Source organism: Procambarus clarkii, chromosome 26 (genome assembly GCF_040958095.1).
Source record: "Procambarus clarkii isolate CNS0578487 chromosome 26, FALCON_Pclarkii_2.0, whole genome shotgun sequence".
NCBI classification, from domain to species: Eukaryota; Metazoa; Arthropoda; class Malacostraca; order Decapoda; family Cambaridae; genus Procambarus; species Procambarus clarkii.
In genome coordinates this window covers 11,186,157-11,212,266 of record NC_091175.1, presented here as the reverse complement: position 1 = coordinate 11,212,266, position 26,110 = coordinate 11,186,157, and the positions used below count along the sequence as shown (strand labels likewise).

Sequence of the window (26,110 nt, the reverse complement as noted above, 5' to 3'; positions counted from 1 at the left end):
ACATGAGACAAGTAGGCATGGGAGGATGTGCAGAATACCCCCCGTTGAAAAGCAGAGGTGCAACGGGTACTCTGAGAGAGAACTCTATCAATGTTAGAAGCCCGAAACTGTTCAACACGGTTTCACTACACATAAGGGGCATAACTGGCCGACCCCCCTCACAGTGCTCAAGAGAGAACTCGATAAGCACTTCCAAAGGATACCTGATCAACCAGGCTGTGACTCATACGTCAGGCTGTAAGCAGCTGCATCCAACAGCCTAGTTGACCAGTCCAGCAACGAGAAGGTAAGGTCAACGATCAATCCGCGGGGACACTAAGCCCCGAAAACACTTCAAGGTAGCTTCCTGTTAGCCGGACCATTCCTGGGTCCCAGCTCCTCTCTCTCTCGTAGGATAAACAACAATAATTCTGAGTAGCAGGTAATCTGAAGGTTCTTGAAGTGTATATAATACATTTGGTCAGTTATTTTTCAGCTTACAGTGGCTGTTTAAATGCACGAGCAACAGTCATTATGATAATTTCACTGGTAAAGTATTAGCATGCTAACCCTACATTGTATTGGTTCTTAAAGTCTGTGCCTCTTTGTCGCAGTATTTGGCCAGGTGTCTAAGCTGACAGTTTAATCTGCCAAACTGTTGGCAGTCTGCAGCTCACAGCTGGAATTATTCATCACAGCCTGGCTAATAGGGACATGCTGTAAGAGTTTATCACCTCTTGTAAATACCATTGACGGTTTGCTTTTACTGTAATTCCCCTTATATTTCAAGGGAGTATTGAAAAGTGTTGAGATACTTATTTATATAGTTATTTCTTACTGGGTACTGTATACTTATTGCACCCCTAACATGTCTCTGGGTCTCACAAGTGAATTTTTTTTTTAGTTTGCAGATTTGAAATTGGTTGCTGTAATATTGTTCAGGTAAAGTTCATGGTGTATACTGTATCTGGCTTGTGCTCAAGAGGATATTATTTGAGGGATTTTAGTAGTTTCAAATATGTTTTTACTGAATGGATTCAGGCAGTAAATGTGATTTGTACAATTTAAAGATGCAGCTAATACTGTGTGTACAATTTTTCACCCTAGAGAGTATTAGTGCCTTAAAATTTTCATAATTTTTTGTATTTCTTGCATGAAAAGATTTTGCTATCCATCCTATCATTTTTCTTCCATGACATTTGTGAATGTACATTGACATGATATATTTGAATGGTAAAGTGCTTTTACCAGGAACTCACAGTAGACATGTCAGTGTTGCATCACTGAGAACTATAGCATGCACAGTTGAAAATTCAAGGATTTACTTCCTTCCTAGCTGGGTTATTAACCTTGCAAATGTTAAAAGAAAACAGGTGAGAGACAAATTTACTTTACAAATCGACAAGATAAAACTTGTAAAATGAATGAATTGAAAGATTATATACTAGTATACTGTATATAATTGTTGTCCAAGCTGTGACATGCTGGTTACTTGGACTTAAATATTATATAGACCTAACTCTCACATTCTGACTATGCTGTCAGGTGATACAGCAGCCTCCAAAGCCCAATCTACATATTCCAGGTATTGGCTTGTAAGTAATGAGTGAGACAGTTAAATAGTGACGTTCATGAAGAGCAAGCCGGGCATACAAATTCTTGAGCAACTGTAAATAGAGTGAGTGTACATTTACATAAGGTGTATATGCTAGTAATGTGTGTATTCCTCCCGCAGACATCCCGGATATCCCCGACAACATCAAGAACCTGAAGGCTCTGCAAGTGGCTGATTTTAGCAGCAACCCTATTCCTAGGTGAGTTCGTCCAACTGCCTGTTGTTTACATGTTCTTGATTCCGGGTATTAATGTTCCCACGGCCTGGTGTCTGACCAGGTTTTCTAGTTCTGGTCAACCAAGCTGTTTTAACGCAGCTGCTCGCAGCCTGGTTAATTAGGTATCCTTTGAAAATGTTTTCTCTAGAGCACAGATGATAAGGGGACTAGTTATGCCCCTTATGTGTAGAGGCGAGTGTGTTGAAAAGTCTTGGGCCCTTTTCTAGTCTTAGGGGCCTGACAGCTGGGTGGACAGCGCTTCGGATTTGTAGTTCTGAGGTTCCGAGTTCGATCTCCGGTGGAGGCAGAAACAAATGGGCAGAGTTTCTTCACCCTGATGCACCTGTTCACCTATCTGTAAATAGGTACCTGGGAGTTAGACATCTGCTATGGGCTTCTTCCTGGGGATGTTTAACAAAAAGGAGGCCTGGTCGAGGACCGGGCCGCGGGGACACTAAGCCCCGAAATCATTTCAAGATCTCAAGATAACCTTGACATTGATGGAATTCTCTCAGCGTACCTATTGGATCTATGCCTTTTCAACGGGGCTATTTTGTACATCCTACCATGCATCACTCAAGGCTTGAATTAGCATCCTTGTTAATTTGCATCTTCTGCTCTTAAGCTAGGCTGAATATTGTTGTACATTAACACTTCTATTCATGGCTGGCAAAGTTGCAGAGAATATTCTTAGCCCAGCCCATTCAATAAATGCCTAAATTATTAAGGAAGCTTAAAATACCTCAAATTTTATTTCCTGGGGTGCAGGCAAGACTACATATAGGCTACAGCTATAGTATAGTCCTATAGGATTATAGGCTACATGTTGGTAATATCAAGAGGGACTGGTTATAAATTTTACTCAATAATAATTCATTACAAGATCAGAAGGTATGTTAGCATGGGCAAAATGGGTTTACAAGAAGCACACTCGGATAATTATATAAATGTAAAGGGCCCAAGTCTCTATCACCATCACCCTCCTATAAATATGAATGAAGTTATTAGGACACATCTAATATTGTTGAAGAAAAAGCTTGTTAAACTCTTCTTGCAGTGCTTACCATACACTGCAAGATGCAGGCACTAATAGCTTGTCTGATGACAGTTAACCACTGGGGCGCTGACAATCCGAGCCACCACAAAGAATCCATATATTCAGAGGCATATAAGCTGGAATATATATTAAATTGACCCCATGCGCAACAATTTTGTTATACATGCATCTGGCTTGTGAGACATTTTATAACCATGTGTTAAGGAGTTAGGAGCTGTTAGTCAGTTGTCTTAAATTGTGACATGGGCCAGGAGTGCATTGTCAGGTGTTACCATTTTTACTATTACACTTTTCACCCCCATGTACTATGTTTTAGAAATACGAATCGATGCATAAAGTGCAGGAAAACAGTGAATATTATTTGATATTTTTTTAGCAATAACTGGACTTTATGGAACATTTTACATAAGATTTTACATCTACTCAATATGTGAGACATGATGTTGCCTTGTATACAGGTATATGAGCTTGATTACTTCATTTGATTTGTACAAATCTTTACAATTGAAACTAAACTGAAGAGGTGTTCAGCCATAGGAATTTAAATTTTTATATTCAAACTGAAAAACTGAAACTGAAGGCTTACAATTTTATAGGTGACATATTGGCAGAACATATATTATAAAATTTGAATGATGACTTGCACTGCCTAATATTTTGTAATTTATATATCCTAGGAATTATGAGGAACAATTTTTTCATGTTTGTGCTCTTGTGCTTTGGCCTCCCAATAAGGCCAAAGCCAGAATTTATACATTCTTGTATAAATATGGTAAATTAAAATAGCATTTTTGATAATGTTATAATTTCAGACTACCTGGTGGATTCACCCAGCTGAAGAACCTGACTGTGCTGGGGCTCAACGATATGTCACTCACCAACTTGCCCTACGACTTCGGCTGGTGAGTCTCTGCCTTCCTGCCTCCTTATTGTAGAACTTAATGATTTTCCATCCTGTTGCACATGTTTACTTTGTTTAGGTTGTGATTGCATGCTGCTTCTGCTTACAAGTACATATATAATGAGTGGGAAGAGAAAGAGGCTGTGTAGGAATAGGAATGTGTTTGGTGAATGGGAAACTTACCCTTAAGTATTACCCTACCAGTTTTCCCTGGAATACAATCTGCCACTTGGGTTGCTACCAGGTTCACAATTATTACTGGGTGAACATAGGCTAACAGTTATGGATTGATGTCAATCATCTCTCCCATCCCAGAGGAATTAATTATGAAGAAAGTCTTAAGTACAGTAATTAAATCTCTTGTCACTAGAAGACAAAAATTAGGAGACATGATAGCTTCATAAAATTTACAGGGCAGAAAAGGAAATTACTGTACAGTATTTGGAGTGGATGGTACATGAACAAGGGGACAAAGATGGAAAATAACTACCCAAATGAGCAGTGGCTCAGTGCCATCACAATCATCCTGTATCTCATGAGCAATTTGGTCTTCCCCCTTAAGAGCAGAATTGGTGAAATAGAGGGAATACAGAGAACATACACAGCATACATACACATGATAGAACACCTAAACTATTGGGATCATCTCAGAGCTCTCCAAATATTCTCCCTAGAAGACAAGAGGTATCAAATAATATACACATGGAAAATACTGGAGGGGCCAGCTCCCAAATCTACACAGTAAAATAACAACATACTGGGGTGAACGATATGGAAGGAAATGTAGAATAGAACCAGTGAAGAGCAGGGGTGTCTTAGGCACAATCAGTGGACACTGTAAAAACTTCAGAGGTCCATGGATGTTCAACATCCTCCCAGCGACCAAAAGAAATATTGCTGGAACAAATGTGGATGTCTTCAAGAGAAAACTGGGTAGTTTTCTTCAGGAAGTGCTGGACAAACTGGACTATTGTGGATATGTGGGCCTGTACAGTGGTACAATTCCTGTATTCATTTAAATTGTCACTTCTTTTCACCCTTATACCCATTGCACTCCCTGTACTGTTTGCATTACTTGTGTTACCCTATGTTCTTGTTACACCAGTCAGTACTCATTACAATCTGTGTGTTTATTACACTTCATGTACAGTTTTTGCTATACCAGTAAGTTTTCATTACACTAGTCAGTACTCAATGTACTTTTAGCACCTTTGAGTGATTACACTCAAAGTACACCACTCATTGCAGCATCCATGCTCCTTAACTCACCATGTTTGCATGTTTAGATATGCTGGTCCAGCGAGATCTTTTTCAATTCCCCTCCTTCGAATGAGCCACATTTAGTTTATTTTTTTTTACAGTTTGCTGAACTTACAGTCATTGGAACTCAGAGAAAATTTGCTCAAAGGGCTACCTGAATCAGTTTCACAGCTCACGAAATTGGAGAGACTCGACATTGGAGACAATGATATTGAGGAATTGGTGAGTTTGCATATGGTTGTCTTGGCATAATGTGTGTGTGATATGTGCTGTCTCACATTGTTATAAACATCTTAAAACTGCTCTACATTGAAGACAATATTGCATATACAGTACAGTACATTTATGTACAATATCCATTTCTAGGTCATGATTAGTTTTAACCAGTAGCCTATGCATACTGTAATTGGATTACTACATTTTTGTTAGTATTCCTTTTATAGTCACTGTAAGTAACCATTAGGATGTTCTAATAACTTGGTAAGTAACATGCATATATTTCAGCCTCCTTACATAGGTGACTTACCAGCTCTTCAGGAGTTATGGCTTGATCACAACCAAATATCTCACCTCCCTCCTGAGACTGGCCGCCTCAAGAACCTTTTGTGTCTTGATGTCAGTGAAAATCGTTTGGAAGATGTGCCTGAAGGCCTTGCTGGACTCACAAGCCTCACTGATCTTCATCTGTCTCAGAACCTCATAGAAAGCCTCCCTGATGGCATAGGAGCCCTCACCAAGCTCACTATTTTCAAGGTGGATCAAAACCGGCTCATGATCCTTAACCCCAATATTGGCAAGTAAGTACTTAATAATTTGTTAAACCATATTAATACTAAAAATTAGAAACTTTATTAATTACTGGTTGTGCTTGACATTTTATTTATTTATTTATTTATATATACAAGAATTCTTACATTCTTGTATAGCCACTACCACGCATAGATTTTGGGCAAGAATTGTATTTATAATGCATTTATACAGTAATTGACTGTACAAAGTTTTCAGTAAATTGTTCATGTATACAGAATGGTAGAAGCAAGTAAAAAGAATAATCGTTTTAATTGTTGTGCAGTGAATGATGCACACATCAGTCAGATTAAACACTGCTTAACAGGGATCTTGTTCCCAACAAAGGTTTTCCAGTACAGTATACATAGTAGCATTTGTAAACCATACCCCTTTTTCTCAGGCGTGTTCTTATCTAACAAGAGTTTATAGAACTAAACTTGATCTGTTGGGCCTTGCATTTACAACTGTAGGTCATTTAATGCATTGACCACTGATCCTTTTTGTTTCTTGTAATTTTTGGGTTTACAACTATGAATGGAATTAACATTTCTCCATCCCTACTTTCTCGATCATTACTTCGTGCTTCTTAAGGTGCGGGCTCCATGCTGGTACTTTCTGTATATTGTAGCACTGGTTGAGCATATGTTGTACAGTATGTTGATTTCAGATTAATGTCAACCTGTACCAGCAATCATGCTTTATGTTGATCTGCTCTTTTTTATCTTGTGATTCTTTCACGTCCCTCTTGTTTATTGTCTAGTTCTTCTCTTATTCGGGTGTTACTTGCTGGTGTTCTGAAGGCATTCAAGATTTTTAACTTGTCTGTCCAGTTTTAGATTTCCAGTATTAAAATATCTACATCTTGTGTGTGTCATATTTTGTCATTCTTGCTTAAGAATGTTAAAGATGTAATTGGCAAGAAAATGTTAACTGAATGCTAACCAAGACACACTCAAACTTAGGATCACGCCTCCTAGCAGGCAGGCTGAGGTAGAGAAGATATCACAGATGGAATTACAAAATTCAATCCAAATTTGGACCTCTGCCATACCTCATCATTATTTAACAATTTACATACTTTTACATTAGTATGAAAGTAATGTTTTTCTTATAAATCCACAATTGTAGAAGACTTTTATTAGTCACTACTTACATTAGAGATATAACTGCACTAGTTTTAATCTTCTACAATAATAATTTTATCTAAATTGCTTAAAAGTAATGGTTATCTTGAGATGATTTTGGGGTTTAGCAGTCCCCTTAGCCTGGTCCTCGACTAGGCCTCCTTTTTGTTACAGACTCCCAAGCAGCAGCCTGTAGCAGCTGTCTAACTCCTGGGTACCTATTTACTGCTAGGTGAACAGGGCATCCAGGTGAAAGAAACTATCCATTTGTTTCCTGCCTCCACCGGGGATCGAACCCGGAACCTTAGTACTACGAATCCCAAGCGCTGTCCACTCAGCTGTCAGGTCCCTGGTGAACATAATGTTTTATTTTTTTTTTAATTTACAGGTGTGAGAACCTTCAAGAACTTATCCTAACTGAAAACCTTCTGACAGAATTGCCTGAAACTATAGGAAACCTTACTAAGCTTACAAACCTCAATGTTGATCGTAACAGATTAAATGAACTTCCACCACAAATTGGTGAGTGGTTAAATATAAGTTGTTTGATTAGCTTATGTCACTATTGTGGATTTAATGAAAATAATACAGTAAAATATCATCACAGGTCATATCTAAAGTTTCAATCACATGTATTACTTGAGCTCAAATTAATCAGCTTTTATGTAATGGCATTCAGATATTTTTAAGGAGTTATTTTGTTTAGTTAAGATGATATATGCCTGTCAAAAGTAATTATAAGTCAAGAGGATTGAGAAAACCAGGGTCTGAGCAAATGTGAAACTTCTTCGTGAGCAGGATACTCGGCCACACTATTGGGCAAGTTCCATCCCTTGCTCTGAAGAAGTAGATCATGACAATGGAGGGGGTGACAGTCATTCATGCCTTCAGCAACTGCTGAAGTATATTTTTCATAAATGCTCTAAAGATGCTCAAGGACAGTACATGTTAACCCACAGTGTAATGCAATTCATTGGTAGCAATAGCTTTGAAAAAATATATGGATATTTACTCTTATAGTAGGCTTTTTATAATAAAGCAAGAATAACTTCTAGTAGAATGTTGACAAGTTGTGAAGAAAATACTAAGTGTAGTGCAGAGATCTAAATTTATTCAATATTTTTCTGTTGTGAGGCTGTGAGAATAATTCCCCTTGTATACACGTTCCCTATTATTCCTGAGGAAGCCACAGTAGCAAAGGTTTTAATTATGGTCTCAGGCTCCAAACCTTGTTCAGTATTATCTTCACAGCAAGACTAACTGGAAATTTTTGTGTTGTATTAGACTATTTAGTTTGGTTGATCCATGTTAGATACCACCGTGCCCTCCTCTGCATCTGGAACATTGTTGGTCCAGAGTATTCAGTTTCCAGGATGCAGTAATGGGTTTGATTCATGAGTAGATTGTATGGGTGTGGCTCACTGAGAGATCCCATTGAGCCACTTCTCTTATGAACCCAGTCAAACAAGGAACCCAGTTTCCTTGCTTGGTTAAACCTTCATTGATGGTGTAAGATGTGAGGATTTTTATCCTGTTGTTTTAGAAATAAATTCAGTTGAAGCTAGCTGAACTAGAAAAACTAACAGTAATGGCCTTGATATCCTAAAAGATTTAATTCACTTAATTAAAAAAAGAAAAATTTTGGTTTATTAATTATTTTTTAATCACAGGTAAATTGGTAAATTTGGGTGTCCTATCTCTGCGAGACAATCGACTACAGTATCTTCCTCCTGAAACTGGCAACTGCCGAGAACTTCATGTCCTTGATGTTTCAGGAAACAGGTAAGTACTTTATTCTTTTCATAATTTTCCTTATCTTTTTTCCCCCTTCCACTTCCTTCCATCCCTCTCTCTCACATTCCCCCCTTTACATTCATCCCACATTGCCCTTCCCTTCATTCCACATCCCATGCTGGATACTCAATTTAAAGTGATAAAAACTTGTCCTGTTCCCTACAAATTTAATACTTTGTTAGAGGAAAATATTTAAATACAGAAATGCTTATTGTTTTTTCGATTTATTGTTCCACATGGCTTGAGGTCAGTGACATTGGTTAATGATGTATGATATACAGATAATTGTGTAGCAGTGCTGAATTGAATATTGATGCTTTAGAATAGAATAAATTTAAATAATGTATCCTATTTCATGATATTTATAGGTTGCAGTATTTGCCGCTGACCATCACTGCTCTAAACCTTAAGGCTGTGTGGCTTAGTGAAAACCAGGCTCAACCTATGCTTAATTTCCAGACTGAGGTAGGCTACAGTACCAGTTTTTTGTTTTAAGTTTTGCAGAGGAACTTTTTTTTTATCATGTAGTTGATTGTAGATTTAAAATGAAAACAAAAATTGAAGTTAGTGATTTGGAGATTGATCAACTGTGGTTAATGATCAAGTGCGATAAAGATCCAAGTTTGCATCCCCCTCTCCCCCCCTCAAAAAAAGATGTAATTTGTTGAGAATGTTACTCTGCAATGTTCTCATAATAATGCTTCTAATGGTGATCTTTCAACTGATCAACCACCTCAGATTTTAAATTTAGGCATACAGTATATCTTTTGGATTCATTTTCAATTGATTATATTTGAAACATTCCTAGTTATAATAGTGTTGAATTGATGTGTCATTGCAAAATTAATTAAAATATTTTTCATCTGGCTGATCTTTTAAGAATTATAGTCAATAAAGGGAAACACTGCAGTTACTTATAATACAGTATTCAGATCGTGGTTATGTTGTCATATTTTGTAATGGTATTATTACTAAATAATGGGATTTTTAACTTTGGAAATTAGTTACACAAGGAATTTATATATATGTGTATCATTTATATATATGTGTATCAGATTTATATATATGTGTTGAGCCGGTCGGCCGAGCGGACAGCACGCTGGACTTGTGATCCTGTGGTCCTGGGTTTGATCCCAGGCGCCGGCGAGAAACAATGGGTAGAGTTTCTTTCACCCTATGCCCCTGTTACCTAGCAGTAAAATAGGTACCTGAGTGTCAGTCAGCTGTCACGGGCTGCTTCCTGGGGGGTGGAGGCCTGGTCGAGGACCGGGCCGCGGGGACACTAAAAAAGCCCCGAAATCATCTCCAGATAACCTCAAGGTACAATAGAAACTGTAAAGTTATATACTTGATTTCTTCCAGGTTGATGAGGCTTCAGGTCAAGAAGTTTTAACGTGCTTCTTATTACCACAGCAAGAATATCAACACGAGAGCCTTGGTGAGCAACATCATGCAAAGTGTACTTATTTTTGTTTCTCTCCTGCATTTTGTATAGTAAATATAGTATTATCTTGGCAAAAATAACACAACTAAAATTCATTCTCTCTGATTACAGTACAGTATACTGTATTAGTATCCTTCAAAAAGAGTTCGGAGATGTGCAATATTTTTGTAACTATTTGGAAAGTAGAGTAACATTAAATTCATATGAAGCATTATAGATCTTTAGTAAATAATACTGTTGAATTGAATCAATGTTGTACTGGTCACTATTTTACATTAATTCAGTACTGTATTCAGAATTTGTGATAACTGATGTGTCATTATTAATGCAGTGTAAACAACATGCTGAAGTTTTGTTCCAGATGAAAGAATTACTCTAATTTTTATATTTAAAGAATTTGCATGCTTTAATACTCTATTTGAAAGTAATGTAAGAAAAAAGATTCTCTCGTTTCTCTCACTCTCTCACTCCCCCTCCCTCTCCCCGACTCCCCTGAGTTGTTGAAACAAGTCGACCTGTCTTATAAAGAAACACAAAACATTTTTTCTATTGGAATTTGTGGATATAGTGTATAATATTGAATTCAATTAATATGAATTGCACACAGAAACCTACTCTATAAAATTTACAAAACGTTTGTTCCATAACCACCACCTAAAATATGTGAAAGTGGCCCCTGTATTATAGACCATCAGTTTAGGTCAGTTTATTAATTTGTTTTACTTACTAAATTTTTAAAGATATATTAGAAAATATCAATATTAGCTTTAGCTATTTGGCAGAATGGTCCTGCTAGTGAGGCAATTTTTTGAGTACTGTGCAGTAATTGAAGTTCTTCAAATATCTAAAAAAACAAGCAAAAAAACAAAAACAAAATGACATCTGTATCCTAATGTATTTATTTCTTTTTATTTTTGCAATGTGGTATAGGCTAGGGTTTTTGTAATAATTATTGCATATGTCATGATAACAGTTGCATTAGATTTAGAGAGATATCTAGATAACTTGTGATTATCTTCAGGTTATGGATATTACTACTTTTCCCTTTTTGTAATAAAAACTTGATAAAACTTTTGTCTAGAACTGTTAGCAGTTGAGATTTAAAGCCTGGTTTGTACTCATGTTTTGGCCATATATTTTTCCTTCTTTATTTCCTGTTTATTTTATTACATATACAGTTTGTATTTTGTTTGACATAGTTTTAATCCAATTTAATAATGTAGAACCTTTTGCCTTTAGAGGTATTCAATTCTTTTTTAGAGAAGTATGAACTTCTTATAGAATAATAATTAATATTAATGTTCATGAAATTTAATTGCATGTTTTAGAATTGTCTTTTCTGAATGCTACTAATAATCGTAGCTCATCATGAGAGGTCATAGTCAGCAATATCTCAAAAATTTAAATGCTTGAGGATGTTTATCATAGTTGTTTTTGACATTCAACCCCTTACAGTCATTTACATAGCCATAGTAAACTAGCTTCTGAATTCTGAGTCAAGCAGATAAAAAAGCTGTGATTTATATATAATAGCTGATATTTTTTATACAAAGCATCAAAGAATTGCTCAGAAGTAGTAAGTTATTTTTGTGTACATGAAAGGTACAGTCTTAAGCCATATTATAGTACCTATTTGATTAACTGAGAGTATTGGAGCAAGCACTTCTAACTTCTTGAATAGGATATGGTCATAGATGTTTTGCATAGATTAATGGTTAATATGACTTGTTTACAGAGTAAAAAAGTGCATGTTATTAAGTCTATGCAATGCCTTATTCCAGATCAGATTAATAGATGTAGAAGTGCTTGTACCTTTGTTTTCTTATATGTTTTTGCAGCCAGTGTTGTGTACAGCCTGCCACCAGCTGTCTGTATATCCTGTCTGTATGTGTGTTGTATTATTCCGTATGGTATGAAAGGTAGATTGTGGTGGATGAATGGGTCTGTGGAATAACTGCTTGGGTAGATAGTGCTAATCTTCCTCTTAAAATCAACTTCATGGTGTCTAGGCATTTATGGTTGATATTAAAGAGGTGTTCAGACAAGCACTATTGCATGTGGATCAGTTTCACAGCTCTTGAAATAGTGAATTATGCTTTGGACCTTGCCAATTGCATTAGCTGGATATATCCCAATTCTCTCTTTCTAGAGTTGACCCATTTGTTCAGCTGATCTCTAGTGGTTTGATTCTAATGTGTCATTGGTAGCTAATTTTTGAGCAATGGGTAGTTGTCATGTAAGGCTTATATATTTTGCCTATTTTGTTGCAGAAAATAAGTTTATCCTTATAGACATACTGTATGTTAAAGTTCATGACTGCTTAAACACTGCATTTTGTTGTATACATTCCTGTATTATATTTTTCATCTCTGCATCATTTGCTTATTAAAGAAAACTATTTGCACATGGCCTCATGTTAATATTTTATATCACAGAATTTTTATAGATATGTATTGATTAGTGTAAGTGAAAACATTATTTCATACATATGACATTCATTATTTTTCTAGGTATGTAGTTTATTCAATCTGCAACATCATCATAGTTCCATGTTTATACGAATTTTGCGCATACTAATTATATTTTGACGTCTAGATGGCCATCCATCATCACCCTCCCAAGTGTTAGACAATCCTAAGCTATTCTAGAAATGTTGTAAGTACTAAAATTTTCTGATGATGATTGTTGACATGTTAGATGTCATTTAATCTAAAATAACATCAAATCACTTCACAAATCATCATTCGTACATTATGAACTGAACCCATCTTGTACACTAAACTTTTTTCCTATCCACACACACATATATTCTGTATAATATATATAGTGTAAATCATATACATTTTGCCTCTAAATATGTATATGGTCATCACTCATTTCTATTGTTAAAAGTTTGATGATTCCTATTATGGCTGCCCTGCACATACAGACACTGGATGGCGATAAGCCAGATATGGTCTGCATCTTTTTAGTAGCCCTAGAAGGAAAGTGAGGGGACTTGGTTTTTTTTTTCAAGATGGGAGATAGTTACTGGAGGCTTGAGGAAGCAAATGTGAACCCCTCACCGGGCCACAGGAACGTTGAACCCCGAAATCATCAAAAGGTAACTGCAAGGTAACCCCATGTATGTGCTGGACTTTTTAATCTTGCGCAGTTCCCAAATACTTCATCTGATGGAATGCGCAGTTTGATCATATTCACTCATTACCTGATGGGATGCACAGTTTGATCATATTCACTCATTACCTGATGGGATGCACAGTTTGATCATATTCACTCATTACCTAATGGGATGCACAGTTTGATCATATTCACTCATTACCTGATGAGATGCATAGTTGAAGGGGGTTAAGACAGTAATGAAAAAGATAACTTTAAAGCTCAGAAACCCATTATTTTAGTTGAGGTCACCAACTCAAGAGTAAGACAAACATAAAATAACTGCTCCTTATATACAACTGACTCAGGTCAGTTCAGGAACAGTATGTATTTGCTAGTATTACCAAATATTAGCTTTCATATGTTTTTGTTTTCTCTTGGCATTTCCTTTCTGACAATTTTTTGGGGATGATTGGATAGCCACTGAACTTAAATGTAACGGTTGTTCATGACGGGGATTGTGGGTATACAAGTGTGTACTGTAGCTGTTATTTTCACTTTATATATTACTCCTTAAAAAAGTTCAGTGACATTGACAATACATTTAGTAAAGGCTACCCATGTTATACAGTGCAAATTTTTTTTATTTTCTAGTCATTTCTGTAATATTAATATAAAGCCACTAGTGTTGATATTACAAAAAAAAAAAAGTGTAGTTAAATATATTACTCGTTGTGACACGTTAAATCAGCTAAATGTGTAATATTATTGATCAAATGCCCTCTGATAACTCTGTAAATAGTTGGCTAGTGCTATTGGAAGGTAAGAAAGTGAAATATGAAAGTAATTGTATGAATGATTCAGTGTTTTCAGGGCCTTAGATTTTGTGGTGGCTCTTTTGATCTTTAAAACCTACTGTAGCATTTAAATAGTTTTGATAATTAGAATTATTCGTATAATTAAGGTAATGATTATTAATGGTATAATTGGTATATTCTGTAGCAACTCTCAAATCCCAGGAATTTTACAATTAACACTTTGGCGTACCCCGCGCGCCACCCCTCAACTGTGCGATATGGGACCCAGGGTGTCACGGGAGCGCGCGTAAATTCTGAAAAGTGTATACTCTCTTCAACTTTGTCACCTTAATTCTCGTCCTACAAGATTAAATTTTGTATCATTGTGTTTGCAATAGAATTCTCTACAGCACTAAATGCATATAAACTCCAAAAGCCCGGTTAATTACCCTGCAGCAAACAGAGAAAGTGCGAATGAGTTACCCAGGAGCGCGCAAACGCGATAAATGTTTTCACTATTTTCACTCTGGTCACCTCAATTTTCGTCCTAGGTCTTTCATTTTGGTCTCAATGGATTCGCAATAGAATTCTCTAGAGGAACATTAGCATATAAAATAAAAAACCTGGTCACGCTCCAACCGCCGACGAGTTGAAGACGGGCCACGCGTCTTCAACTCAGCCAAAAGCTGAATTTTACCTGGATGTAAAAACGATTTGGCAGGTCGTATTCCAGAGAAAATTAAGATTAAGGTCCTACCTGAAACGCTATGCGTGCTAGCAATCCCTCCTTTCCCCCATGTCTGAACTACTGACACTCCTTGTTGAAGGATCCAATCCTTCAACAGTTGTCTAACTTCCAGGTATCTATTTATTGCAAGGTGAACAAAGCATTAGGTGAAAAGAAATGTGCCCAACACTTTCTATCCCTCCCAGGACTCGAACCCGGGATCCCAGATTGTGAGTGAAGAATGAGGCTAGCTGTACTGTAGCAAAAAGGCAGCGTCTTGAAACCATGATGCATAACATAACCTCATAACATGACAATTAAAAATAAACAAATTTCATGGGACTAGCCTAACTCCATTACATGTTTGTGTATATATGTATTATAACCATATTTACTTCATTTGTATAAAAACTTAGGCAATAGTGATGAAAATTGGCAAATGACGATGACCAAAGTTGCAAGGTGATCAATAAATGACGACTGCATGCCAAGGGTTAGCCGGCTCCATGCTCGACCGACCGGGGAGCCGGTCTGGCCGAGCGGACAGCACGCTGGACTTGTGATCCTGCGGTCCTGGGTTCGATCCCAGGTGCCGGCGAGAAACAATGGGCAGAGTTTCTTTCACCCTATGCCCCTGTTACCTAGCAGTAAAATAGGTATCTGGGTGTTAGCTGTTTCCTGGGGGTGGAGGCCTGGTCGAGGACCGGGCCGTAGGGACACTAAAGCCCCGAAATCATCTCAAGGGTTAAGCTACTTTTGTAAAATAGCCTTCAAGGGCCAGGTCATGGAAAGTTTGGGGATGAGGGGTAAAACCTTTGAGCATCAATAGGTTCTCATATTCAATATTATCGTACCTTGTATGTAGGTTGTAAATAAAGATTTTGCAAAAAAACTTGATACTTGGGATGCAGGCTATTGTGTGGGGGAAAGGCAAAGGGAAATAATTATTTTCATTGTTTTCATATTCAAAATGTATTGTTTATATATATAATTTATATGTGCAAAGATGCTCAAAGATGTGATGCATCATTTTCTGTAAAAAAATCCCCCCCCCCCCCTAATTTTATGATAAAGAAGAAAGTGAAAAAGGGCAAACCTTGGTTAGAGCATAATTTTTAGATGGGCTGAATGGGGACTGATCCCAATTAGACTGTTTGATCAGGAGTGCTGTGTATTTGTTAAAATTTTTATTTATCATAATCACAAATCCAAATTTAAAATTATTCATGATAAACTGGACAACTAATTCAGTTGTAAACTAGATTGTAAATGTTCCATTGCCTCTTGGTTTTATTGCATTTATTTATTATTTATTTATTGCATGTACAGTAGGTGTTGAGTTGCATTGCTACATTAGGAAAAAAGCATATAGGACTTAGGAAAATGTTTGCACTTATTGTTGATTTAGCAATATTTTTTGTGAGAATTTATTATTCAAGGCAGGTTATATTATAAAACTAGAATCTTGTTTTAACGAATAATTTATGAATACTTTGAGTGAAATTTTTAAATTTCTAGTTTTGCATTAAAATGCTGGATACTAGGAATTGAGAGTTGCTTAACATTTTGCAGTATTCCATCTTGGCTAGCATTATTATACAAAAACTAATGGCCCAGGTTTTAATGGGAATATGAGTGGATTAGGTTTTACAACCTTCTTGGTGCATGACAGTTTTAACATTGCAATTTCTGCACCAATAATTCAGCTTTTTCTGGCTAGCTGTTTCAATAGTTGTCTATTGGAAAAGGCATACATAATGAAAATATGAAATATGTTTTATAATTTCATTAGCTAACTAAACAGGAGTATATTTTACTTAATCACTTTCTCGTTTTCAGGGTAAAATTTGTATACAGCAATTTGATAAATTATTTTAACATTTCTTTTTCTGATTTTGACATAGTAATCTTATTAATGAATTGTTGTATGCTGATTTAATGCATATTATCATTGGCTGTATTCTTTTACCCTTGTCAGTTTTCATATTGCCTATTTCTGTTCAGGTTCAGATGGCATTTTCTTCCAGTGTAATGTGGGTTAGTGGTTTATATGTTGTCAGATATCGAGATATCTGTTTGTGTTTGTTGTATCTTAAGGTGCTTGCCAACTTATTTTCAATCTCCAATGTTTTCCTGTGGTCTAGCAGTCAGTTCTTTGTTGTTTGTTATCCAGTCAAGTGTCTGAATGTTGCCAGTCAGCCAGGTCTGAGATTGATTGTGGTCAGTGAAGTCAGCATGGGTCGTCCCTTGTTATAGAGTACGCCTGTGGTATGGCTGGTAGCGAGGGCAGGCTGTACCGCACTGGCGACCTGAGCACGGATAATTTGACCGCCATCGGCCCTGCAGCAAGCGAATGGGCTCCTGAGGATGATGATAGCTGGGATCCCAATGATCCGCCAGATGAGTCTCGAGTCTCTGTTGTCAAGTTCCGGGATGAAGATGACATCGAGGATGGAAAAGAGGTGAGTTTATTTACTTATTTTTCCCTGAAATATTCTAGGGACTTTCTTTATATGACATATCTCGTAAAAAAAAAGAGCAAAGCGTAATTGATTTTGTATACAATTATCAATATTGATGAGTTTAGGGGTATGAGCATTAGTGTGTGTAGAATGTATGTTTTGTTAGATTAGACTAATACGTTTATATACTTTATTTGCATATGACATCCAGAAATAAACAAATATGGAGTGATGTATTCTTTAGTAAGACTCATATGGAATGGTTCATTATTTCTATTAGTAATTACGTTATTTAATCTCATTCTTGCTATATGTTTCCTATTAAGAATAAACTTAAAAAGAAAATGTGAAAAATGCATGTCTTGGCATCATGTATTGTGTGTCACATTAATGGTGATAGTGTATTTAGGTGTTTTTTGCACTACAGTATAGTTTCTTATTTAGTATAAGTGTAGGTGCTGGATAGGTCATTTTTTGTTAATTTTTCTATTGCACATAAACCAATTTGTTTACAAAATTTAAATTATGCCTTGGAATTGTTGTGCTGTACTGTTTTGGTATGATGCAGCCCTTTAGTGGCTATTTTCATGTGTCCTTGAAACCTTTAAGAGGTTGCATAGTATTTGGGCAGTGTGTTAACAACAGTTCATCTGATTTGTTGTAAAACTAAAAGTAACTTTCTTTTACATTTTATATGGTGAATAAATGTTTTGGAATCATGAATGGAATTGATGGTTATTAAATGCAGTGAAGGTTGATTAAGACCCAGATAATTTATATTAAACTAATAGTATTAATTTTGTCACCATTATTGTAATGCCTTCATGATTTTTCATTGTTTAAATGGATGGTGATAGAAGGAAAGATCAATCTTTCAATCAATCTGTCAATCTTATCTTTCATTACTTCTTATGTCCCCATCCATTTAAACACTGAACAGTCATGGAGGTATTACAATAGTGGCAACAAAATTAATATTCATTCTATATACATGAAATGTCTTGATCAGACTTTGCTGCAACTAATAGCATTCCAGTAATATTCCTGGTGGGAATTGTCTGGATGGCTCAACTGTCCCCGATGTCAAAGTGGATGGGGGCAACCCCTGGAGTTGGCCGAACTATTTTAACAGCTAAGCTCTGTCTTGACTCTGAAACCCGCAAATGTTTCGGATCATTAACCAAGGTGGGGTGCACCACACCAGCAGGGAAAGGAAGAGTAGCAGCAAATTTAAACCTTTTCTTCCAAAACTGGCTCCCTCAACACCAAAGGGGCTCTATAGGCTGTGATAAGGTAGAGACCCAGAGAGGACAGATGCTGCAGGACTCTGGGTTGAAGGATTCATCAACCCAACAGGCAACATGGCAAAAACAGACAATGATTGTTAGCAGTTAGAAAAACCAGTGAGCACCCTTCAAACTTGCATGTAGTGAGAGCGGGCTTGGTGGGTCTGTCCCTGACAAGCCATGCCACAGCTCTCAGGGAAGTTACTAGATCTGATGGTGGCCAAGCAAGCAGGACACCTGGGCACTAGGAATGTTCACTAGAAGGACTAGCACTGAATGCATACAGGATAAACTTGATTAAAAAGGGTGCCTGTGTAATGGTGTATAAACAAGCACATGCACCCTAATGCACCCTATGCATCCTAGAAAAAAAAAAACAATGCCCCAACCACAAGGCTTTGCATAGGAGTCAAAGACTTGTGCACTACTGCAGAGTGAGGTTCTCCACCCCAGCAGCCTGGCTTCTCAGAGATGCACTCCCAAACATACGAAAGAAGGCACATCTGGCCATGCATGGGCACTGCAACAGGAGCACCTAGAAAAGGGAGCCCTATGCACATGCAACCCTCAGTTCAGGTTGCATGTGCTTAGGGCTCTGTGTGTGCACTGGCCAAGCTCACTCTGCAGTGTGGCTTAAAAACATGCATATAAGCAGAACTCTATAAACTAGGGATGATGCACTAGCAAAAAGTCTCCACAGGACAGTCATACGGATGGCTTAATAAAATCATAAAATATAAAAAAGTCATAAGTCATAAAATCCAAATTATGCTTTTCTCTGAAGAAGAAGCATAACTTGGTTGACTGGCAGGCTAGGGAAGGCAAGAAGTTAACACTTGCACATCAGCAACAAGACTGAATGTGTGATATGGGATGCCAGCTTGACTGTCGGCTTGCAGCTTGGCTCATGCACGACCACCTCTTTAATTTAAAAAGAGGTAGGATAAGAGGAACATCAGTAGAAGTTAAACATTCAATTGAGTCAAAGAGATTTAAGAAAAGTTATTGTTTTTCTGTACTGATGGTCGGCAATTGGAATACGTTGAAGCAAGAGGTTGCTGAAGCCAATTCCATCTACAAATTTACAAAAAAATATGGCGAGTATGTTAAAATGTTGGGGGAGGTAATTAGCATATCAGGTATAAACAGCTAGGAAGCAGGTCATGAAGAGCTGTATCTCACTTTTCTGTAGTAAATAATTGGTAAGCGCCATTAGCAACTGGGTCAGTTGGTGCGATTTCCCAGTCATTCGCTTGGTGGAACATCTGTCATTACTTCTCATTGAGTCACCTTATACCCTTCAAGTCCTGGAATTTGGCCATCCTTTTGGATTTTGTCCCTCAGAGGCCCATTTGCTTATATATATTCTCATTTTCGGTGTTTGTTTCTCAAGCATGTATTTATTTTTGTGAGCCTTGTGATTACAAGTCACATTTTATATGCTATGATCCCAGCGGACAAAATACAGGATGCTATGAAAAGTAGCAGCTCATAAATAATCCATATTTTCTGATTTCGTTGGTTAAGTTAGGTGGATGTCTTGGGTTCAGGTGTTTTAGTATCCCATGTTTTTTCCATTGTAGCAACTCAAGACAATGATCTGTTTGAATAGCGGCCAAGATTTGGCAAGTGTCTTCCTGACCTTCATGTCTAATATTTTTACTGTCTTTTACTCCTGCATATTACCTTATATTCTTGTGTATTTCTTGCTGGTTTGTGCATTTGTTGAAGCGGTTATTTTTTTTTTATTATTTATATTTTTGGGAACTGTAGTTGTTTGACATTCCATTGTCAAAGAAGTGATATTAAATAAATGAATTTGTTTCTAATGTTGATTTTGGATTCTTGTGTCCATTAGGTATAGAGATAGTTGGCAGCCAAGAATGTATGGCATTAAATAATTATACTGTACATGAATTTCTTTAAATACGAAATAGGTGCATGGTATAGGTATGAAATGTGTACTCTATAATATATTTGTATTGTAATATTTTTTTGGTCTCCCATAATATATTCTTTGTTTTACTCTAGAGCCCTCCAGTATTCCTATATCTGAGCTGTACAAATATGTTTACAGTCTTTGGGTATATTTATTAAAATGAAACTATATGTATTCCTATTACTTCAAACTATTCCATAAGGCTTATTTGGATAGTGTGTTCAAAATATGAACATGGGACTTAGTGATATTTATATTTGATTATATACTGTAGTACATTTTTTTTTTTATTCTGAAGATGATTTTAAGCACCATTTTTTTTTGTGTGAAAAAATAATCCAAGAAACTTTGAAGTGCTTTTACCTCTACACAATATTTGTCAATATTTTCTTGCACAACTTTTCAGGCAAGGAACAGAACAGAGTGGTGATCATTTTATCAAATGATATGCCAAAAAATTAATAAGTAAACAAGTAAAATTAAAAACTTATTAAAAACAAAATGTATTCTGAAATGCTCCATTAATAGTTGTATTAAATCAATACCTATATGAACACCAACCATATTTAGTCTTGGTGTAAGTAAATACAGTAATGTGGACCTAAGCTTAAGAAATTGTGGGTTGGTGTGTGCTGCAGCAGATGTGGTGCAATAATTCACTATTTTATGTGGGTTGCTGCCTCCTCACCCCATGACGGCATCAAGCGAGGAAATAATAATAATTATGAATAATTATGAAAACCATTTCCCCAGTCATATCAAAATGTGACTGGTTGTAGTTAATTTGTTTTTCAGTGTGTGCTGTAATTAAATTAAAACTTTAAAGTTCAGCTATTCCCATTCATCTTAATTGAAGAGCTTCATTAACTAATTTTGGTGACTGCACTAGGTTACTTTCTTGTCTGCATCAAAGTAAACTGAAAAGAGAGTATTATTGGCCCTTTACAATCTCTACTACAAGAACCTGGCAACACCCAAAGTGGAATTTTTCTAATTCCTTTACAGTATTTTATAGGACTGATAGAATTGTAGATAACAATATAAAAAGGCAATTTTGCTAAAATATTTAAAAGCTTTTGCAAAAAAAAATAGGTTTTGCAGTGATGTAGACTCCTAGCACCAGCTAGGAGTATGCTAGAATTATTGAGAATTACTACATTCTTTGACACTTTTTTTTTAATAGGAACGTATCATCATTATTATCCTCTCCCACTTACATGGGGTGAGGAATCATCAGAAATATGAGAGTAAATATGAGAGAATAGGAAAAGAATATTCAGACACCCATTCTTATACCGTATCTGTTACACAACATACTGCCAGCACCATCACTCTTAGGAAAATGCACATCTGGCAAATTGCTAGAAAGGAATGGTTCAGTGTTTTACTGTGGAGATATTATATAAGGAATTTTTTCATTGGTATGTCATGTTTGATATTAATGCTGTTTTAAGCACAGAACTATATGAATTCAAATTGAGGTGGAAAGAGCATAAATACCAAGGCAGTGATTAACCCATAATTAATAAATGGTTTGCTGTCATGCAAAGCTAAATGTCTGCATATGGTTAATTTGAGGATATTTTTTCTGTGCATATTGTCATAACCCTATAATTTTAAAAATATCAAATGTCAACAACAAAAAAAGTACAATTATGTTCTCTTTGCACTATTCTCTCGTTACTGTAAATGTGACAATTTTCTTGCCAGCTTAATATTGATTTAAGTTAATTCTTAAACGTTTTAATACAAGCGTGGTCTGGAAGCTTTCCCAAGTTGAAACTGATATTTGTATTAACATGTCCATTACTTGAAAATCAATGTTACCTATTAATGGGGCATTTTTCATGGTCTTGGTGAACTTTGTTTTATTGGGGGACAACTTTGAATTCATGTGACAGATCCTTCTGCTTGGATTATTTTAGGAATTTTCATAATTTTTGGATCTGAAGGGGAAAAAAAAGAATTGTTGTTAAATCTCGGTTCTCTTCTTAATTCTGCTTCCTTTCATCTCAGTCAGTGTTTCTCCCAGTAGAAAGTCCTTTAATTAGTAGCTTGCACTGATCTATTTTAAATGATCAATGAAAATAAGATGTTATGGTGAAAGCTATGTACCATAAAATATTTGAATTTGAACAAAATATAAAGTAGCAGTTTGTAAGTAAGAGATACATATACTGTACTTGCTATAACCAAAGTTAACCAAGTTCAGTATTCAGTTATGGCATAGCTCGGTGTTAATTCTGAAATAAGGTTGAAAATATTGGCTAGGATGTGTCAAGTATAAATCCTGGGTAGTACATCAGCCTTCATGAAATTAAGCACCTTGTACCTATCATCTCCAGTAGTTAGCAGGTTTAGTTACTCAGTCATCTCTTGGTAAATCATCAATTGTTTGCTTCACAATAACAAATTCTACGTATTCTACAAATTCAACTTAATTATCGATATAAATGCTGCCACATCTCTGGTGTTATGTGAAACATTGATAATAATTTTACCTGCTAACATTTGATTATTTACACTAGATTGGTATGTGCTTGACCTTAATATCACCATTTTGAGGTTTACCTTCAACTGAATATAATCATTACTAGAATATTTTTCATACTGAAGTTACCTCTGATACTCATGTTGATTTGCTTAAAGACAATTGGGATAATCGCTAAATGAGAAAAAGTGCCTGCTGGTTAAGTAATCCCAACATTTAATTACTTTTCATTCCACCCTGTCCCCTTGCATTTCCTTACACGCCTAACCAAATGCCGATGATTGGTTGGTATTTAGCAATTATGCAAACGACTGGTGGAAACACTGGTGAGTCTTCCACCTTTTCCTTATATTTTATTGGCATCTTCTCTAGCTCCTGCATTTATTATGTTTCATTTGTCTGCTTTTTCCTTCCTGTTATTCCCAATGTTCTTTGCTCGCTGGCATGTTTGGGATCAGTAAATGCAAGAATATTTAGAAAATGTACACTTGGCATCTGTGTACACCAGTAGTCTTGGTGTTGAAAATGTATTATATCGTGTGCAAGTACTTTCACTAATATGCATCATTTTCTCTGAAGCCATACAAATCATTCTGAAAATATAATTCCACTTTCATTTCAAAACTTGGTTCTTATGTTGGTTTGATCCAACTTTTCACCATGTGTATATTTTCAAAATTATTCTTTATGTATCTGATGCAGTGGTGTTGCATAATATAAATGTTTATATTATATATTCTAATGAAGCTTTTTAATTAATTTTACTCCAGCAATTAATATGGATTTTATTTTAATATACAGCATTCCTTTTCTGCAGAGTATTATATACAGAAGTTGCTAGGTTATAAGGCGAGTTTGGCATTTCAATATTTTTTTGATGAAGAATAACATAATGGTTTCTTTTGTTTGTAGTATTATATATAAAAATGACCATATAGAGTGCAGCTAGTCTGTTTGTTTCTCTTGTGCTCGGTTGCCAGTTCAAGCACATTTGTATACTATTCAATTTACATTAAAGTAATTAGAGCCGGGATAACACTTACCATAAGTTCTTAGTTAATTTCAAGTATTATGATGCTGAAATGTGTAATATTAATACACTAAAGACTATTTACTTAGGCTAACATGTAATTTTGATACACTGAGGAAAGACTACAGGGTATTTTAATATGTAAAATGTTTAGCAGACATGTCCACTTGGAAAAATGAACACAAATTCACATGTACATCATGCATATTCTCACACACTTTTCTGTACTGTATTTGCAGATAAAACGACTGTGGTTCTATTGCTCAGAACTGATCCGTCTTAGACTGTCATGTCAGATTCTTTCAGAAGCAATTAATTTCAATTAAGACCTTTGAGAGATTTATTAACTTTGAATATAAAATATAAGTTAACGGGTAGCATTAAAATACTTCTCGCGTATTTGTACCTGCGGGATTATGGTACCGTGTTTTATGGTACACCATAATACATGGGTGTACCATAATACACGGGTGTACCATAATACACAGGTGTACTACCATAATGCACGGGTGTACCATAATACACGAGTGTACCATAATACACGGGTGTACCATAATACACGGGTGTACCATAATACACGGGTGCACCATAATACACGGGTGTACCATAATACACGGGTGCACCATAATACACGGGTGCACCATAATACACGGGTGCACCATAATACACGGGTGCACCATAATACACGGGTGCACCATAATACACGGGTGCACCATAATACACGGGTGCACCATAATACATGGGTGCACCATAATACACGGGTGCACCATAATACACGGGTGCACCATAATACACGGGTGCACCATAATACACGGGTGTACCATAGCAACTAGTTTACTGTAGTTTACTGGCTAATGATAATGCTAGTTTACTGTAACAAAGCGGTTTGTTACATCATTCGTATACCATAAAACCAGTGTACCATAACACACACCTATGTATAATTAACAAACCAGTGTACCATAACCAGTGTTATGGTACACTGTGTGTGTGAATTTCAAATGTGTGTGAATTTTACACACCATAATACCATAAAATGCCAGCATATTATAATGCATTAGTTTATCACAACACACGTTCCATAACATATTAGTGTACCATAACACCGCATGATATAATATACCAGTGTACCATGACAAATCGTAACTTAAAATCTTATCCCATACTTCCTGTGGAGCTGATAAATGCACATTCTTCTATTTACTTTACTCTCTTGTGCTGTCTAAACTCGATTATGGCTGTCCCGCTTATTTGTCTGCCTTTCATTTGACTTATCATCATCTTGGTGCTCTGTACCATACCGGGTTATGCCTTGGCTCTGGTGCCTTTCATTTGTCTCCTACCCTGATCCTGTATGTTGAAACTGATGTCCTGACTATACAGGATCGTTATGATCATTACTGTCTTCACTACCTTGTGTGGTCCCTACAGCATCCTCACTCACTTATGTCGGGCTTTGACTGTTACCCCACTTGTGGGTCCTGTTCCCTTTCACCGTCTTCCTTTTTCTGTACTAATGTCTTGCTTGCAAAATTCTCTCTTGGTTCATATTACCAGTACAGTATTTCTCTTCTTGTTGTTCCATCCTTTGCCCTCCCCCCCCCCCCCCCTGGAGGGTCCCTACTTGCAAAGTTTGGAAAACCTTGACCCTCATTGCAAAGGCTTCAACCCCATCTACAGTTCTGAAATACCTTTTCCTTGCACACTTTTCTTCACATTCCGGCTCCATTGCCATCTTCACAGATGTCTAATTCTGCCGACAGTGTAGGCTACTCCATTGTCTTTCCTAACCACATCTGTGTGTCGCCTTCCCTAAGAGACTAGCATCTTCACAGCAAAACACTGCAATTTTGGTGCTCTTTGTGAACTGCTTTCTCACTGTCAACATTCCTTTGTCACTGTGGTTGACTCTCACAGTGCCCTCATGGCTCTGGAGTCATTTAATCCTGTCCATCCTGTGATAGTTGAAATTCAACATTTGCTGTTTCTTATCTCCAGCAGACTTAACAGTCTAGTTTTGCTGGACTCCCAGCCATATTGGTGTTTCCTTAAATGAGCGTGTGGACAGTGCCACTAAGGAAACTATCCACACTTGTCCT

The 26,110-nt window shown here is 36.5% G+C and overlaps 1 protein-coding gene across 26 annotated transcripts in view; it reads left to right on the top strand.

Moving 5' to 3' along the window:
• Positions 1 to 26,110, top strand: part of LOC123756780 (scribble planar cell polarity protein) — a 261,733-nt gene that overhangs the window by 116,230 nt on the left and 119,393 nt on the right. For 17 of the 26 annotated variants that reach the window (XM_069331890.1, XM_069331891.1, XM_069331888.1 and 14 more), the window contains 9 exons: positions 1,715 to 1,793; positions 3,681 to 3,770; positions 5,131 to 5,251; positions 5,534 to 5,826; positions 7,331 to 7,464; positions 8,613 to 8,724; positions 9,105 to 9,201; positions 10,099 to 10,174; positions 17,060 to 17,265. In XM_069331890.1, the coding sequence (XP_069187991.1) occupies positions 1,715 to 1,793; positions 3,681 to 3,770; positions 5,131 to 5,251; positions 5,534 to 5,826; positions 7,331 to 7,464; positions 8,613 to 8,724; positions 9,105 to 9,201; positions 10,099 to 10,174; positions 17,060 to 17,265 (1,208 nt within the window). The remainder of the gene's footprint in view (positions 1 to 1,714; positions 1,794 to 3,680; positions 3,771 to 5,130; positions 5,252 to 5,533; positions 5,827 to 7,330; positions 7,465 to 8,612; positions 8,725 to 9,104; positions 9,202 to 10,098; positions 10,175 to 17,059; positions 17,266 to 26,110) is intronic. The other 9 variants (XM_069331892.1, XM_069331884.1, XM_069331879.1 and 6 more) reach the window with 1 other exon arrangement.